Source organism: Sceloporus occidentalis, unplaced genomic scaffold, assembly GCF_023333645.1.
Source record: "Sceloporus occidentalis isolate IW3139 unplaced genomic scaffold, rSceOcc1.0.p SCAF_458, whole genome shotgun sequence".
Taxonomy (NCBI): Eukaryota; Metazoa; Chordata; class Lepidosauria; order Squamata; family Phrynosomatidae; genus Sceloporus; species Sceloporus occidentalis.
Genome location: NW_028317438.1, coordinates 170589 through 187172, shown reverse-complemented (window position 1 = coordinate 187172; position 16584 = coordinate 170589). Strand labels below are relative to the sequence as shown.

The window sequence follows — 16584 nt, the reverse complement described above, 5'->3', positions numbered from 1 at the left end:
CTTTTTTTCTTTTTCTGTACTTCATGTGTACAATATCCTCTTTGGAGAAATAAAAAAAAAAAAAAAACTGTGACAGTGTAAATTAATAGAACCCACAGATTTCCCAATTCCTTCCCTTCTCTCACAGGAAATTTCCATCTAAATAATAGCTACTTTTTGTATTGGAAGAAAAGTGCATTTTTTCTACAGTTATCTGGATTTCAGCCATGATAATCAGTATTTTGCATTAATCATGAAAGGGTGTTCATGGGCTACATTAACTTGAACCTAAAAAGTGAAACAGTGTTTTGTATTTATTTTTTATTGTTAAATAAATGGAATTCTGGATATTTTCTCAACAATGTAGAGCTACCATATTAAACAAAGTGCAAATAATCCAGAAAATCAACTCACTTTAACAATGTAAACAAAAAAAAAATCTGTTAAATATCTTTCACAGAAAACAAGTTTTCAGATTTTGCAAACCTTGCTATGGTTACCAATTGTAGAACAATCTAACTTCTTAAAAAAAGCTGTATTTTCAGTTATTGCTGAATCGAGGCCGGGGTTTTGAGGGTTACACTCTATTCAGAGCGAGAAAGTTCATCGAGATACTCTGACATGAGATCATGAACCCAAATATCTGTGTCTGGCATGGAGGTGTCCACAATGTACACCACTACTTTACGATCCCAAGGGTTAGTGCTTTCGGAAACTGCTTGTATAAGCGCCACAAGAGGTTTCTTCTCCACGTGGTTTCTGAAGACGATTGAGGCTTCTTCAGACCACTGCTCACACTTTATGCCTACAAAGAAAAAAAATGAAGAAACTAAAAATCAAAAGGAGTTTTTCTGCAAAATGCAAATTAAATGCAAAACATTAAAGCTCTCTATCAAGTAATAGAGAGGTCAGTTTAACGCTGCTTATTCGGGCAGTTCACCCAAACATGATTTACTTCACTTATCTAAAGAAATAAAAAGTGTTACTGCCCCTCTGATGGGGAAATATCATATATAATGGTCAAGTGTGACACGTGTCTTATGTTCCACACACTAATCAAATTTAGTGTCTGTAATTTACATGTTCTGTAGATCAATAAGCTAGACCTAATTAGAGAAATCCTTTGACTCTGGAACTTTTGGGTCGGTCTGTGATGGAGCAGAATGCACTGCATCTAGATGTGTGTCGGGACTTGTGTGTATATTTAAAGACGTGCATCGTATCCCTAAACAAATTGAACATTTAGGTTCTTACCTGCAAGCTGACTTGTTACAGCCTGAAAAGGCAGCTGTCTGAACTTCTGAAGCAGTGGCTGTACTTTACGGCAATTGACCAGTTCGTGTCTGCCATAATCAAGCTGGTACACAGATACAAGGCCATTTGTAAGTATTCCTTTCAAAAGAACTCTGTACCACCTGTGGGAAATATTGCAGATTGTAGTGAGCTTGTGTGTTCAACGCAAAAAAAAAACCAAACCCTCTAATATTAACAAAACGTGGGAAACTGCAGAATTACTCCATGCATTTGCAAACTGCACAGCATAAAAAATAAAATAAAGGGACCAAGTGCTTATAATGGCTGGAGTGTTTAAGTATTATGCACCCCTGATACATACATACATAGTGCGTGGAAAACAGTTTTAAAAATGGTATAAAAATGTTTGTAACAGATGTGTAGTAACTTTTTGTATATTGGTCTCATCTTCAGACACAGAGAAACCGAGATTCAGGCATTCAAACACTGACAGTGTAGGGACACTCATACTGAGCACCATTACAGAAATGGTGTTTCTTGCCAACAGACTGATTTAGCAATTTGGCTTTTGCTAGGACCCACACATGAATCATATGCATGACTTAATGAGATAAAGCTATTCTGGAGTAGAATTTGTAAACCCCTTAATGACAAAGCTCGTACATGTACGCGCTCAAAATGCATTGCTTTCAATGGGTTTAGAGACCGCCCATTGTCCTTAAGGGGTTAAAAATAAATCCCCCCCCCTCCCCCTGAGATTTCCCCAAGTTAATTTAGGCAATTTGTTAACATCCAAAATGTAAAATCCTAAAAATGATTTACTTGTTATCAATTTTTGCTGCATATATCTTGTTTTTCTCCAAAGCCACTGGTTTCTCTTCTGTGGTACTGTAATGCAGTAGCATTTCCTCCATAACCACCTCCAACTTGTGTAGCTCCTGCCAAGGTTGGAAGACAAAATGACCAGGATGGCAAGCCACTGACACAAACACGTCTATGTGCTCGCCAGGCTTGGGTAGAGGTAGTGGTGGGGGCATTTCCGAGCAAGGTGCAGCATTGTTTTGTTCTTCTATGTGCTTTTTTGTTATGTGGGTTTGTTCTTTGCGTGGCCCTGGCATGTTTGACGTGGCATCTCCTTTGCAGTTTACCATACTGGGCAAACCAGGGTTCACACTGATAAACACATCCTTTTGGTGTTTCCACAACTCTTCATTTGTGATTAGGCGGTTGATACTTTTTTCAGGATCCAGACAGTTCTTTGAAGAGAAAAGATAAACATGGACCATGTTCTTTGTTTCATCCATTTTCACAACCTGTACAAAAACACAAAAGGTTTAAAACACCAAATAAGTAATGATGTTCCTTTCCTCTGCATGTCTATGTGGGTAAAATACACAAAAAGTCTAGTCCCCCTCCATTTCATAATAGCTCCCTTGGTGAACACAGATACAAGTACGTGTAAGCGCAGGACCAGTCACCCAGCTCTGATTGACTAGTTTCATTCACAGAACCTCACAGAAGGTCAGGACGTAAATCAACACGCATTTCCTCTGAAAACCCTGCCTAGATCTCTGTAAGAAGTAAAATAAGTGCTTCACTGATCCCTATTGACACTTTAAGATTATATGAAACATTTCATAAAGCCAGTTTCGCTATGCTAAATGCACAACGCTTACTAAAACGTGATTTGTTAAAATCTTCATTTAGAAAAAAAAAATCCCATGCCCCGAGCCGACGAGCTCTATGTAAAATTGACAGATGCTTCTGTATAAGCTTATGCCATACTGGCAAGGAAGCACAAACCATAATAAATGGATGATAAATGGACTAAGTGTACGGTTGAGTCTGAATGTATTGAAGCAGGTTGAGTCTTGACGTTAACTAGCACAGGTGCAAAATGTATACAGAACAAGAAGAGTCTAGATGTAGTACTAGACGTTACCTTAATGCTACAATCCGAGCAGTTTAAGACGGTGTTCCTGAGCCACAGCACTGCGTCTGGTGTCCACGTACCGATGTTAAGTGGAAGATCTGCTAAACAGCACCTAAGAGCCTATACAAGAACAGAAATATCAATGTATGTCTACTACCACCAGCTACAATTATAAAATTGCATTGTGTTTCGCATTTGCCATTTAAAGGTAAACTGCCCAAAGTAACCTATCAGTTGAATCCATTTTAAGCCTAAAAAGCCAAGATGGGTCAGAAAACAATCATGACATAGAATACAATACAGTATGCAGTTCTACTAAACACCTAGGTGGTTTATTTAACATCTGTTGTATTGTGTCCCATGTAATTGGTATTCAATAACCATTACAATGGATATTCACTTAAATCTCGCCTTTCTCTGTTCGTCATGTTTGTCACCCTATGCCCTCAAGATTGGAAGCTTGCGAGCAGGGCTCTCTCCACCTAATGTATCGGTTTGTCTTAGTCTGTCAGTTCTCGTCTTGTCATACCCCTTGAATATGTTTTGTATTAAGCGCTGCGTAAGTTGTTGGTGCTATATAAATAAAAGGTTATAATAATAATATTAAATCCGCAGCTCCCCTTAACAGGTTCTTTTGGTACCAGTGACCCCGTTTGTCTGTGCGGAGGGTGTTGTGGTACAGTATAGTAGAAGAAGAGTTACCTGAGGAGGAATGGAGATAATTTCACGGAGGAAATGAGATGGAATTTCACGCAGTTCAGAAACTTTTACGGAAGCAATTGTTCCAGAATCTAGGAATTGAACATCGAGTGCTCGACTACTGTGTACACTTGTTATCTGAAGGGAAAAAAGGAATATTTAATAAAATAAGTATTAAACGGCAGAGGAATATATATATATATATATATATATATATATATTATATATATATATATATATATATATATATATATATATATATATATATATAGATATAGAGTAGAGGTTGTAGCCGTGTATTAGTCCAGTAGTGTCAATATCAAAAAACAGATGGAATAAGTATCTTGTGATAATACCTTTTTTATTTGGACTAACAGAATTTTGGAATGACAAGCTTTCGGGAGCTCTTCTCCCTTTCTCAAGTCTAAAACATTTCTGAGCAAAACGACACATAGAATTCAATGTTGTGTGGCAGGGGAGGGGGGCTTACTACCCAGATCTGATGAGAGAGGGTGAGATGTTGTAAAAGTATGTGTCCCTCCAGAGGGTCATAAATGTTCTGAGTGGGGAATTTGGAAGGGGGGGGTTTAGCACTGCTGAAGATAAATTGACAAAAAAAATAAAATAAAATACCATAAGATGCTAGTGCTCACATACAGGGAATAGGAGTGCAGTGATGAATATAGGGATGGGAATGTATATGTCTACACATGTTGTCATATATACAGGTACATATAGATGAACATGGTGCACTAAAAGTACAGTACATATAGCAGGTGGGGGGTTATGTAAAACCTGTGTAGTGGGATAGGAGACCCAAATCGACATTGAGTCCTCTATTCTTGCTGTTGAATAGTTGAATCATTCTGACTTCAAATGTTTGTCTTTCTTTGGTATTACTGAAGTCCCCTTTCAGTACTTTGATTTTTAGGTCCTTGATAGAATGGTCATTTTGGGTCCCTATATTCATCACTGCATTTGTTCAAACCAAGTAATGTAAGCATTGAAGACAATATTCCATGTGAAACCTTAAAGCCTATGGCAACAAATACATATCTCACATTTCCACTAGGCCTGTCTATTACAAACATTATTTGTTGTATTGGCTTCAGGTCAAGTGGACAATCTCTCGCAGTATTAGGAAGAAAATCAAGAAAAAGTAAAAATGAAAAAAAAAAAAAAAATTCATACCATTCACAAACCAGTAAAGATAAAAAAAACAAAAAAAAACCTCTTACCTCCACTCTGGCCCATTTTCCCTTGCAGTGAAACAGGCAGATTTTTCCACAGAACGGGAGATTTACAAACAAATCCGATGTAACATGCTAATAACAAAACAAAAAAATAAAAAAATCAAAGACAAAGACAAAATTCTAAATTTTTGCCCATACCCTGTTCTGACTAGACTTTCAAGCGCAGTATCAACCTTTGCCTGTTCGAAAAGTCATTGTTTTTAAGAACAATTGACTTATTTCTGTAATACTTCCCCCCCAATTCCCATATACAGAGATTTGATTGATATACTGCAGTTAACATGGCTACGTTATCTGTCTGGTAGCAAATGAAGGAGAGCCCAATGACTAGGAGAACGTGTGTGCAACAGGCATGTAAGAAGCATCTTTTGTTATCCCTGAGAGCCTTTTAGTTTTTATAGCTAAGCCAAGAGCTTTCTTACAGCCCAAAATCTCACTGTGGTGAAGTCAACAGCCTTTTGCAGAGTAAATGGAACCCAAACTTGGGAAGATCTCAATGTACGGTTGGAGAATCTTCTAATGATGAGCAATTTAATGTTTCCTCCTAATACGTTCCTCATGCTTGCCCTAAGACTTCAGTGCTACATATGCAATGGCAATGAAACATAATTACCTTGGAACTGAAGTCGCTTTGTATCTTCTGTAATGTCTCGCAGAGTTTGGCCAGTCCCTTGGAGGGGACTTGACAAAACAGTGTCCCATCAGAACAAACATTGGTCACAATTACATTTGAGTACGAAGAGTTTATCTATGAAATAAATTAACAATTAGAAGTTAAAATTGCCTGTACTTGTGTACCGTGTTTAAGTATACTGGGCCCTGTAGAATATAAGTGCAGAACTGATTACACAATGCACAAAAAAAATCATCAATTCGTTTGCTACCTTCAGCTGTAAACTCAGGGAATGATCACACAGCTCTCTTAGACAAGAGGCATTTATGTTAATATCGTCATCTCCTGACGTATCGTAAAGAACCACAAGAGGTATTTCGGTCTTCTGTAGAATTTCTACTGCAAGTATTTTGCCGCAGGCTTTAGACTCCACGGCTTTCACCAGAATAGGATCCTTGCTGAATGCTTCCAAACCTGAAATTCAAAGAGTTGAGCCGTTACATGATATCTCAAACCATATTCATGTAATTGAAATGACCTTTTAAGCACTGCAAACCTCCAAATTTGCAAAATCCCAGCTTAAGCCTCACCACTTTTTCACTTAATAAAAATATTCAAGAGCCAGATGGCTCCTAAGGCCAGCAATCTGAAATTACTTTACTGATAGGATGGTAGATAAGTACACTTCAAGGCTTCACTGGAATAAAATAAAGACTATTCCTTTAACCTTACCAGCCAGTCTGCATTGTGTTGCTTGGAACGGGAGCGTGTAGAACTGCTTAGCCAGCCTACACACTTTGATGACCTCAACTAGATCACTGAAGCCATAATCCACGTAATAGACCTGAAACAACACAGGTAATCAACAGGAAACAACATGTGTTGAATAAGGTTCAAATAGAAAATAATGAAACATGTCACGCATCACACATCCAGGGTCCACTTAAAATACAAATTATTCTTACATGCATTACTCGCAAAAGATTACTTAAAAAGTGGACTTATGCTTAACTGCTTTTGGAAGAAATAGCAGATGTCACTCAGTCAGCTGACATTGCCATCTAAAATGTGATCCAGATCGCCAAACACTATAATTATTAATCCTGACACATTTCACACTTACTCTTAGGCTTTATAGACACTCCGTAGTACATACACCTAAAGTACATATTTGTGTATGTGAGGCCACCTGAAAATGCAACAGATGAAAAGCAAAGGGACAGTTTGGGGTGTCACGTGAAGTTTCTATAGACCAAGTAAATCTGGTAAGGTGCCTCTATGTTCCTTTCCATAGTGCATGGTAGGGCTGAAACTTTCTTAGTTTCTTAGAAAGCAGCTCTGCAAGGTGAGGGGAACACTTTAGCTCCCCATCAGCAATGTCTTAGTTTCTCTCCAGCTTCCAGAAGTGGATCTGCCATCAGCGTGGGGGCAAGACCACACACACAGGCTGGGACACATAATGATGAAGCTTATAGCAAGCAAAAAGAAACCAAAAAAAGCATCTCACAACAGACTTCCAAACTGCCTCCGGAAGTAACACCAGCACAAGCATTGTGCCTATAGAGCTTCACGAAATGGGTTTCCATGACTGAACAGTTGCACACTATGTGCAATACCAAGTGCCAAACCAGTCTGATAGACAAATTGGGGTTTGGCGGATGCCAGGAAAACACTGCCTACATGAATGCTTAGTGCCTACTGTTTGTGGAGGAGGGATAATGGTCTGGGGCTGCTTTTCTGGGTTGGGCTATGCCTCTTATTTCCAGTTAAAAAGGTAATGGTAAGGCTACAGCGTACAAACTAATTTTAAACAATTGTATATTTTCAATTTTGTGGCACTAGTTTGGGAAAAGTCCTTTTCTGCTCCAGCACTGTGCCTGTATGCATAAAGCCAGACCCAAGACGTGACGTCACAAGTTTGGTGTGGAGGAGCGGAACCTTGACCTTAACTCCACTGAACACCTTTGAAATAAATTGGACTGCCAATTGTGAGCCAGGTCTTCTCGACCAACATTAGTGCCTGACCTGATTCCCACAGAAACACTCCAAAATCCTGTGGAGTGCATGTTACAACCACAAAAGGTGGTGGTGGTAGTGACTCTTTATTAATGCCCATGGTTTTGAATTGGGATGTCCAACAAGCTCATAGAGTTATGGAGGCCAGGTGTCCACATCCTTTTGCACATATAGTTTATAGAGTTATAATTTTGGCAATAGCATCTTACCTTTATTTTGTTATCGGCAGTTGTAGATACCTCAGCCCGCAGCCATGCATCCTCCTCGGCTTTCACAGCCACAAGCTGCCCTACCCTTAGGGAGCAAGCCTTAACATGTGATGAGCTTTTACTATAAAACTCTTTCATTTCATCCTCCATGTGCTCTTGGGCAGCAGAGTAATCTTGGCCAACATACCTAAGAAATAAAAGGAAATTCAACACACTTATTAACAAATAAATGTATTGCCTATATAATGTGTAGATTTGTCTAATGTATTTCTGTAAAAAAGGCGCACATTTCTTTTATAAAATATAAAGGCATGAGTTCCCTCCCTACCTAATGCATCTGTATGATCCTTCCACCATGGCCTACACAGTAGACATGTGCAACTTGTTTTTGGGCAATGATTTTCATTCCCTGCCCATACGGTGCAGCCGAAAATTTGGAGACCTTTTTTCATTCAGGAAATAAATTAGTTGCCCAGTGCCCACATTCACTCTCTTGTTCACTCTCTCTCACACTCTCTGAATGTTCCCTTTCTTCTCTGCCGACCACTTCCGCATCTTTTATCTTCTCCATTCTCTTCTCTCTTCAATCTAATCTTCTTTCTTAGTCCGCATCTCTGTGGACATAACCCGGCAACTTCTGCGGAAATTGGGGGGGGGGGGGGGGGGTGGAGGACGTCACGGCAGCGCACACATTTTGGCGGAAGTTGCTGGGTTATGTTCGCAGAGAGGCAGACGAAGACAGACAATAAAGGATTGAAGGTCAGAAGAGAGAAGATAAGATGATGATGCAGGAGTAGATGTGGAAGCAGAAGGTATGGAAACATTTAGAGAGTATGAACTAGAATGAGAGAGTGTGAGTGAATTTGGACCCACAGATGTGGGATGAGAATTCTGAGCTTCTTGCTTGTTTCTTTGTTTAATTCTTGGGGGTCTGGCCTCGTACAAATCGCTGTATTTTTTTAAAATTCAGTAAAGTCCACTACACAATCTGATTTTACATGCTTCAAGATCTACTGATTTCTTCCATTCACAATACCAGTTCAGCTGGAATGCCACTATTCCCAGCGAACCTGCATTCTGGAGCCACCGAGTGTCATAGTAAAAATGTAAGCAAGTATCCAAATTAGAATACATAAAAAAACTCAAGTTTTATTTAATATTTGAATAAAATAACCACTCAAATCAAAATAACCCTACAATAAGAGCAGCGCCTATTAATAAATCACTATAGATACCTCCCTGTCCACAATACTCCAAACAGCCCTGCCTATCTCAAACTAAAGATTTTACAAGTGAAAATAAGAAATTGTTAGCAGCTGGAGCGGAGACACCCCACTGAGTGTCAACAGAGCAACCAGCATGGATTTCAGCTTCTCTGTAAGGCAATGTTCAATACATAATGTTCCAGCTGCACTCCCTCATGGCACCACAAGAACACGTTTATTTAACACATACATAAAACTGTACTGATTTGTAAAACAGGTTGATTTATTAAAATGATGGAAACTGGTGGAAGCAGTGTTTCTTTTTTCATTAGTTTTCTGCCGCATGAACATCGCCACAAGAACAATCTTATTTTAGACTATCGTATGTAGGGCATGTACAGACAAAACCACTTACCTTATTACTACTTCATTAGTATCGTTTAGCTCCACTACTAGCACCGAGGGGGATGCTTCGGAAGGAAAAACTAATGCTGGAGGTGTCAGGTCCACATCAAAATCGTCCGTGTCTGATGGATTCTCGCCTTGGTTTATCTTTGGTATTGCCTGAGACACATTCATGTTCCCTAAAAGATTCATGTTCTGCTCTTCGCTCACTGCGGCCTTTGCATATAGGATAGCTTTGTAAGGATTTTCAGAAATGATGTCCACAGTGCATATATCGGAGAGAGCGGAGAGGTTCTGGAGAACTTCGTCAGGAAACTTCTTTCTGTACGTGTCTTCGAAGACTTTAGGAAGCGCACGTGACCAGAGGCCATTAGGATAATGTACCAAGATTTCGGAAACCTTCTGCTTCAGTTCAGCATCAGGTATAGTGCCTGGGGTTTGTTTAGGAGTAGGTGTAGGTGTAGGTTTTGAATGAACAGGAGAGATATTTTGTTTTATCAGCTCGCTGCTCCGATGTGGGGAAGTCTTCGGAGTGATCTGTTTTCTTATGGGTGGATAAAGAATGACTTCTGTCTGACCACTATTCATAAGCTTCTGAGCCTAGAAGCAAAGGGTACACACGCTGTATTACAATGTCACAACCGTTTTCGATTAACAAACCAAATTTATTTTTTTTTATGTAAAATACAGGTAATCATGGGCAGGTAACTAGCTTAGATTAACCACAGTACAAAGCAGCCTTCTGAGTGGCAGCTCAGTGGTGGATGAGACCCACAGCCTTCAAGCTAACACGTACCAGTGAGGACCCCACCAGTCAGGCACATTTCCAATATAAATAGTGCAACATACTATTTACATATTTCAATGCAGAAATAAACTCCAATGACAGTATGACACAGTGACAAGTGAAAATATCTACACTTTTGGACAATACCACCAACAATAACCATTTACCGTGCAAATATGAGTCCAAGCGGCAACCTGTTTCAACACATCTTCGCCAAGGTCTTGTTTAAAGGTCTCCTTGTAAAGCAGAGGCAGCTTTGAAATCCAGATGCCGTTGCTGTATTTGCTGAAAAGTTCTCTTAAGTTATTCTGAACCGAAACGAGGTTGTGACAAAAACTGCCAAGCAGAGGAAGTTTTCCGGATTGTGTGTCATTGGCTTGACGAGAAAGAAAATAAAAGTTGTTGGTTTACAGGACACAGAACTTAAAAGGTCATTTACATAAAATCAGAAAATATTTTTCCTGTTTTCATGGACTAAGATATTAGATTTGGTTTTACAAATTATTAAACACAACTTCAACATGCTTTTAACATACATTACTTTTACAGGCGGGATCAACATGTTCCATAGATGAATCGTGGACATAAATGACTTTAGAAAATATCAGTAAATACAGGGAGGTTGTAAAAGACACCCCACCAATCTTTGCAGGACTTGCCACAAACTCAGCAGATCAAGTTAGAAAATAGGCCTTCTAACCGTCGTAGCCAATGGATTATTCTTGCCGACAGGATCATTCCACTAGTTACTGTGTTACGACCAGAATCACAGCTTTCAATATATTTAACATAAAACTCAAGACTCTGATGGACAATCATGTTTATGTAGTAGGCCTAGGCATGACAGAAACCCCACCTGCTAGAAGTCCCCCACTGAAACCCATATGCCTTAACCCAACAAAACCTGCCATTTTGTTTTACAGCCCTGGCTATAATTTCCACATAATACCCTACCATTTGAATCCACAGTAGGGGTTGGAAGCAGATACAAATTACCCTCTTTCTGGAACCGTGGTGGAAGCGTTACTTTTCTTTCAGGTCTGACAAATAAAAAAAAAAACATACATATATAATTATACTTGGGCTGCATCTGACAGAAATCAAATAATGACAGTAAATTGATGTGAACATTCTGCACATCTTTTGTTTCGAATGGTTCTGTTGATCCACAAAAAGATAACATGCTTTTGTCAGTCGGCTAGTAAATAGTTTACTTTTATAATAAAAAAAAAATAAATAAAAAAAATCCCAATTGACAGTCCCAATTTCGCTGCGGGGATTAATAGACAAATAAAGACGAAAAGCACATGCCAATTTCAATCATCTGATGTGCGAAAAGATGATTTAAGCAAATATGCATGCCAAGCTAGGCCTACATCAGCTTAAAAAGAGAAAAGAATGTGTGTAATGAGTATTAACAAAAAGTGCTGCTGAAGCACTCATCCGGATCTACAACTTGTATGATTAAAGGCAAATACAACAAGTGACCTGTAGACCACACAATTTAAAGATTTTTATTATTAGGAGGAATTTTTTATTTTTTTTTTATATATATTTATAATGTTGCTATTTTTTTGCCTTGCTTAAAAAAATAAATTAAAAAAAAAGCAAAAAAACCAAACAGATAAACAATGTAAGCAATTTTTACATTGGCATATAGCAGGCTTTGTGGTCACACTTGTTTGCAATTCCACTTAAAATAACCTTTACTGCTAAAAATGGCATTAGAAACATAATTCTTTAAATGGCACTTTAAACAACAGTGGTAGCCAGCAGTAAAGACAGAAAGGTTTTGCTGTATCACACGCAAAGTTGTAGCTGTGTCTTTAAAGATGCTGTGTTGTCAGTCTTGGTTCATTTTACAAACCATGCACCTAGCTCTAATGAAAGAAAAAAAAAGCACACAAAGGAGGAAAAGTTTTCTCAATACCTTTCACACAGAACAACTCTCCCTTTATAGTATTCCCTTTCATACTTAAAACGCAATTAGATACGCACCTAAACTCGTAGAAGTATTCTCCGTCACTTGACCTGTTTCGTTTTGGGGAAGGGGAATTCAAGGTCACGCAGCATGTTAAGGCTACCTTCTCTTAGAAGATCCTAAAAACCATCCTGTCAGATTTAGATCTGTATAGTGAAGACTTTCACTTAGTCTGGCTTGGTGATGGCAAACAAAGTGCCTTATTAGTCTGCAAGCCTTGAAAGTCCAAATAGACATTATACTGAGTGGACAACTTGGTTCCAATAAGTTGATCCCATTACTGCTGTTGGAGAGCAAGGGAAATTTGAAAAGGACAGAGAGAAGACTCTGGAATCACTCAATGTTAAGATGAGGCAAAGATCACCGAAATTACCAAGGACCAATTAAGATCAGAATCCTTACATCAAGAAAAATGGGCCAGCGAAATGGGCCAGATCTGCCATCAAATTCTGTGTTTCTGCACATACAAAGTACGCAAAACACTAACCTGTTTGTGATAGATGGCTGCCTTGGCGCGAGAACCTCTCTGGAAATGCCAGCATTGTACATTAGAGCTCCAGGTGGAGAAGAGTAGGGATCAGGTGGGGGCTGACCTCCCCAAACATTCCCCTTAACCTTTGCAGTAGAAGGTACAGGTTTCCTGATGATTCTGTCTTGAGGGGATGGGAACCCTGGTTTTCTGAGTGTGGCTTTTGGTTTCCCTTTTAAGAAGAAAAAAAAAATAGAATACCTGAACATTTTGCAATTTTTTATTTTTTTTTATAGAACTTTAGTTTTAAATTATGAATTGCGAAGGCACCAAACATACCGTAAAGGCCATGGTTTTTCTGAATACGTTCTATTAAAAGTGCTGTTCCACTTGAAGATTTAATAGAACTTTTTTCAGGGTGCCTGCTAGGTCCAAACTTATTCAGTTTATTCATTTCTACCTATAAAACAACCTAACTCTCAAGTGTGATGGCAGCTAAATAGTTAGCAGTTGAAAGAGCAGTTAATCTGCGTCAAGCATTCGGAACACTGGCAGACTGAAGGATCGTTCTCAGATTAGTTTATTGCTACAACCTGCATCACTATCCCTTAATCTTGTGAGGATCACATGCCTAATATAAGATTATTGGAAAGAAGTTAAAATCTATGCTGTACAGGAGCCAGAATATTAAGATCTGGGAGCGGCGCCTACACATGCCTCCAACATGAAGCTCTAGGTCAACAAGGAATAATAACAAATCAGTTGTCTTCATTACCTTATTGAATACCTCTTCTGTATTTAACATTAAATATCGCAAGCCAACATGCATCATGTAGTCCTGTATTGAACCTTTAACATAATGGCTTAAACCGCTAATAAACATGACCGTTGGGCCTACTGTACAACAGAAAGGCCAGCTAAAGTACTTTGCTACTCCATGTAAAACCAATGAAATTAGAGAGGATGTACTACCATAGCTATTCTTATAGCAAAAGAAGGATCTTAAAATACAAACTGAAGTCAATTTCTAGATTGTAACCTTGTATAAGCAGGGCCCTCCACATCTTCGGTTTAAATAATAATTAATTAAATAATTAATTAATAATAATTAAATCATTCCTCGTGTTATTTGCCCACTGCACCGAGCTACAGAGTATGATGGGACTATATGTATAAAAAAAACTATGAATACTTTTGTATTCCATTTAAAATCACCAGTTATAGGTAAGATATTTACGCAAAGGGCAATTATTTATTTATTTATTTATTTTTAAGGGCCAATAGTTGTATAGTCTTCCGGCAGCGGATCTTTTAAACCTGTTTTGGTTAAGAATAGGATTTGACAAACACACATTTTTAAGTCTATGTAAAGCTAACATTTTATAGGACGTGATCTGTAAAGACTTGCACAAGGTTATTGCCATTACCAACGTGTGTGACAGGGGCAGAATATTTCAGCCTCATCTGACAGTTGACTTGGCCTCCAGATTTCCTTTTTGAGCTTCTCTGGCGGGCAACAAGTTCAGCAATCCGGGCTGTTTCCTTACAAACCACAGCATGACAGACCACCTGCATTGGGAGAACAGAATGGAGGATAAGTACACATAATTAGCCAAGATATCAGGAGTTGGCACACTTTTTCCCCTGACAGGCCCGGCCAATGATTTAACTAAGCTAATAAGCTTATACCTTACATACGGTAACATATACACTCACTGGCCACTTTATTAGGTACACCGTGCTAGTACCGAGTTGGACCCCCTTTTGCCTATAGAACTGCCTTCATTCTTCGTGGAATACTTTCTACAAGGTGCTGGAAACATTCCTCAGAGATTTTGGTCCATATGGACATGATGGCATCACGCAGTTGCTGCAGGTTGGTCGGCTGCACATCCATGATGCGAATCTCCCGTTCCACCACATCCCAAAGGTGCTCTATTGGATTGAGATCTGGTGACTGCCATCCACCAGCTCCTAGGCTTATGAGATATATGTCCGGCTGAACTCTCTATTCCCACTGCACACATCCAGTACACTCACCCCCACAAGAGAGTTTGAGGGTCTAATGAGAGGCTACCACATACAGGAGCAGAAGGCACTCCAACTGAGTTAGATGGGAGAGCCAGTGATTGGTGAAAAAGTCACACTGTGGCAGGGACAGTGCACTGCAAATCTAGAGCTGCAGGTTCTCCCTAAGTCATTAGTGAATGCATATTAAAACACAACATGCTTTAATATGCATTCTTCATTGGCAGAATATATGCCAACCTAAATTACCAAGGAAATGCTTTTCTTAAAAGCCCTCAACACCTCTACATTTCTGCAATATATTTGGTTGCTCGTACATTGAACATGAAGCCCGTGTAGGTGACAGTACACAGCATACTGCAGGATAAGCACACATAAAATGGGATTACGTACGATAATTATGCCAAAGAAACACAATGTAGGAATTTAATATATTGTTCCGTGAAGATGAGATTTTTGGACCTCTGCTGCATTTGTTTTTGTCGGTTACGGTGATAAACCTCAGCTTATTAGCCATGCGCTTTAAAACTAAATACGTCCAACACAATTACAGTAACTGACAAAAATCAGAGTAGAAAAGTTTGATCTAATGAAATAATCAGAAAATATGGTCCCATAACACTGGTTGACTGGGAGGAGTGGAGGGCTCAATGCCACCAAAAACTTGTTTTTCTACCACCTACAGTAGAAAGCCTTTCTGGAAACTACACACATTAGGCTGAGTAGATCAAGTAGGATTAATGTCGCTTTTGTTAACAAGGCCAGCATATACTGACATCAATTGGTATTGTTCAAGCACAAGCTGGCTTAACATCAGTGATACACTAATACAAATACTCTGCAATACGGATCTGAGTAGATAATGACTCCCTGCTAACTGGTACCCCCGTGGAACTGTAAAACAGAGAAATAAAAAATGGAATTATACCGATCATCAATGAGTGCCCAAAAATAGGGAAAACAAACAAAACTGTACAATATTTGGTTCTTTACACCCCATATTGAAGCACATGCAGATTTTTTTTGAAGCCATTACCTCGCCAGCACGGTTCATATCAATTTTCACAACGGCAGGAACGGCTTTCAAATATGCCTCCAGTGTATGGAAACCCATTTCCTTGAATGGAATCGTCTCTCCGGTAAGCGATTTATATTCTCCTTGTAGCCGAACCAGAGGCACGCCATTTTTATTTGCCTGCAAGACGGCCCTCAGCATTTTTGCCACCAGATCTTTCTCCGACTCCAGCATTTTGCGCTCCTATTAAAAATAAAAAGGGAAATGGAAGTAGTATTAGAAAGAGTATTTTCAACTTGGGGTAACGCTTCAAAATGAATACAGAGTTGACTTTCCTTCTACAAACCTAGAACTGAATTGTAAAGTTCAAAAACACTACATTTATATACTTTAGATATAAAAACATTCTTAAGTCAGGCGCAAGCTATGAAGTATTGTACTGCTCTAGAAGTGATCAAAAAGTTCATTGTAGACTCGTACAACTGAACCTAACAAGCATCCTCTTGGATAATGCAAACCAAGACTAAAATTCCACTACTGGCCCTTAACTTCTGGTGAAATTGACTAAGAAGTTATCACACTGATAAAAGCTCTTTAAAATCAAAGGTAGTGCATCTCTAAGGGGCCATTGTTGGAGATGACAGAAGGCGAGTGTCTCGTATGGACCTTGGCCCACTATGCTGAAGACGTAAAAAAAAAAAAAAAAAAATGGAGTTAAAGTGGGAAAAGCGAAGTGAC

At 39.0% G+C, this 16584-nt stretch overlaps 1 protein-coding gene across 1 annotated transcript; it reads right to left on the bottom strand.

The window, feature by feature from the left end:
* Positions 1-563: 563 nt before the first annotated feature.
* Positions 564-16080, bottom strand: LOC149271828 (tudor domain-containing protein 7-like). Its single transcript, XM_089507111.1, has 16 exons — positions 15868-16080; positions 14231-14372; positions 12822-13035; positions 11308-11393; positions 10521-10729; positions 9577-10166; positions 7957-8143; positions 6464-6575; positions 6003-6205; positions 5732-5866; positions 5104-5190; positions 3869-4003; positions 3176-3286; positions 2056-2546; positions 1234-1394; positions 564-784 (listed from the first exon to the last, which is right to left on the bottom strand). Exons 1-16 carry the CDS (start codon positions 16078-16080, stop codon positions 564-566), a joined length of 3297 nt encoding a protein of 1098 aa, XP_089363237.1.
* Between the last annotated feature and the right edge of the window lie 504 nt (positions 16081-16584).

What these genes read in the sequence shown, in the direction of transcription:
- LOC149271828 (XM_089507111.1), bottom strand. Translation starts at nt 16,080, where the DNA reads ATGCTGGAGTCGGAGAAAGATCTGGTGGCAAAAATGCTGAGGGCCGTC. An exon ending in ATATGAACCGTGCTGGCGAG is followed by an intron (nt 14,373 to 15,867) that starts GTAATGGCTTCA and finishes CTCCCAATGCAG; the next exon opens with GTGGTCTGTCATGCTGTGGT. An exon ending in CAGCCATCTATCACAAACAG is followed by an intron (nt 11,394 to 12,821) that starts GTTAGTGTTTTG and finishes TTTATTTGTCAG; the next exon opens with ACCTGAAAGAAAAGTAACGC.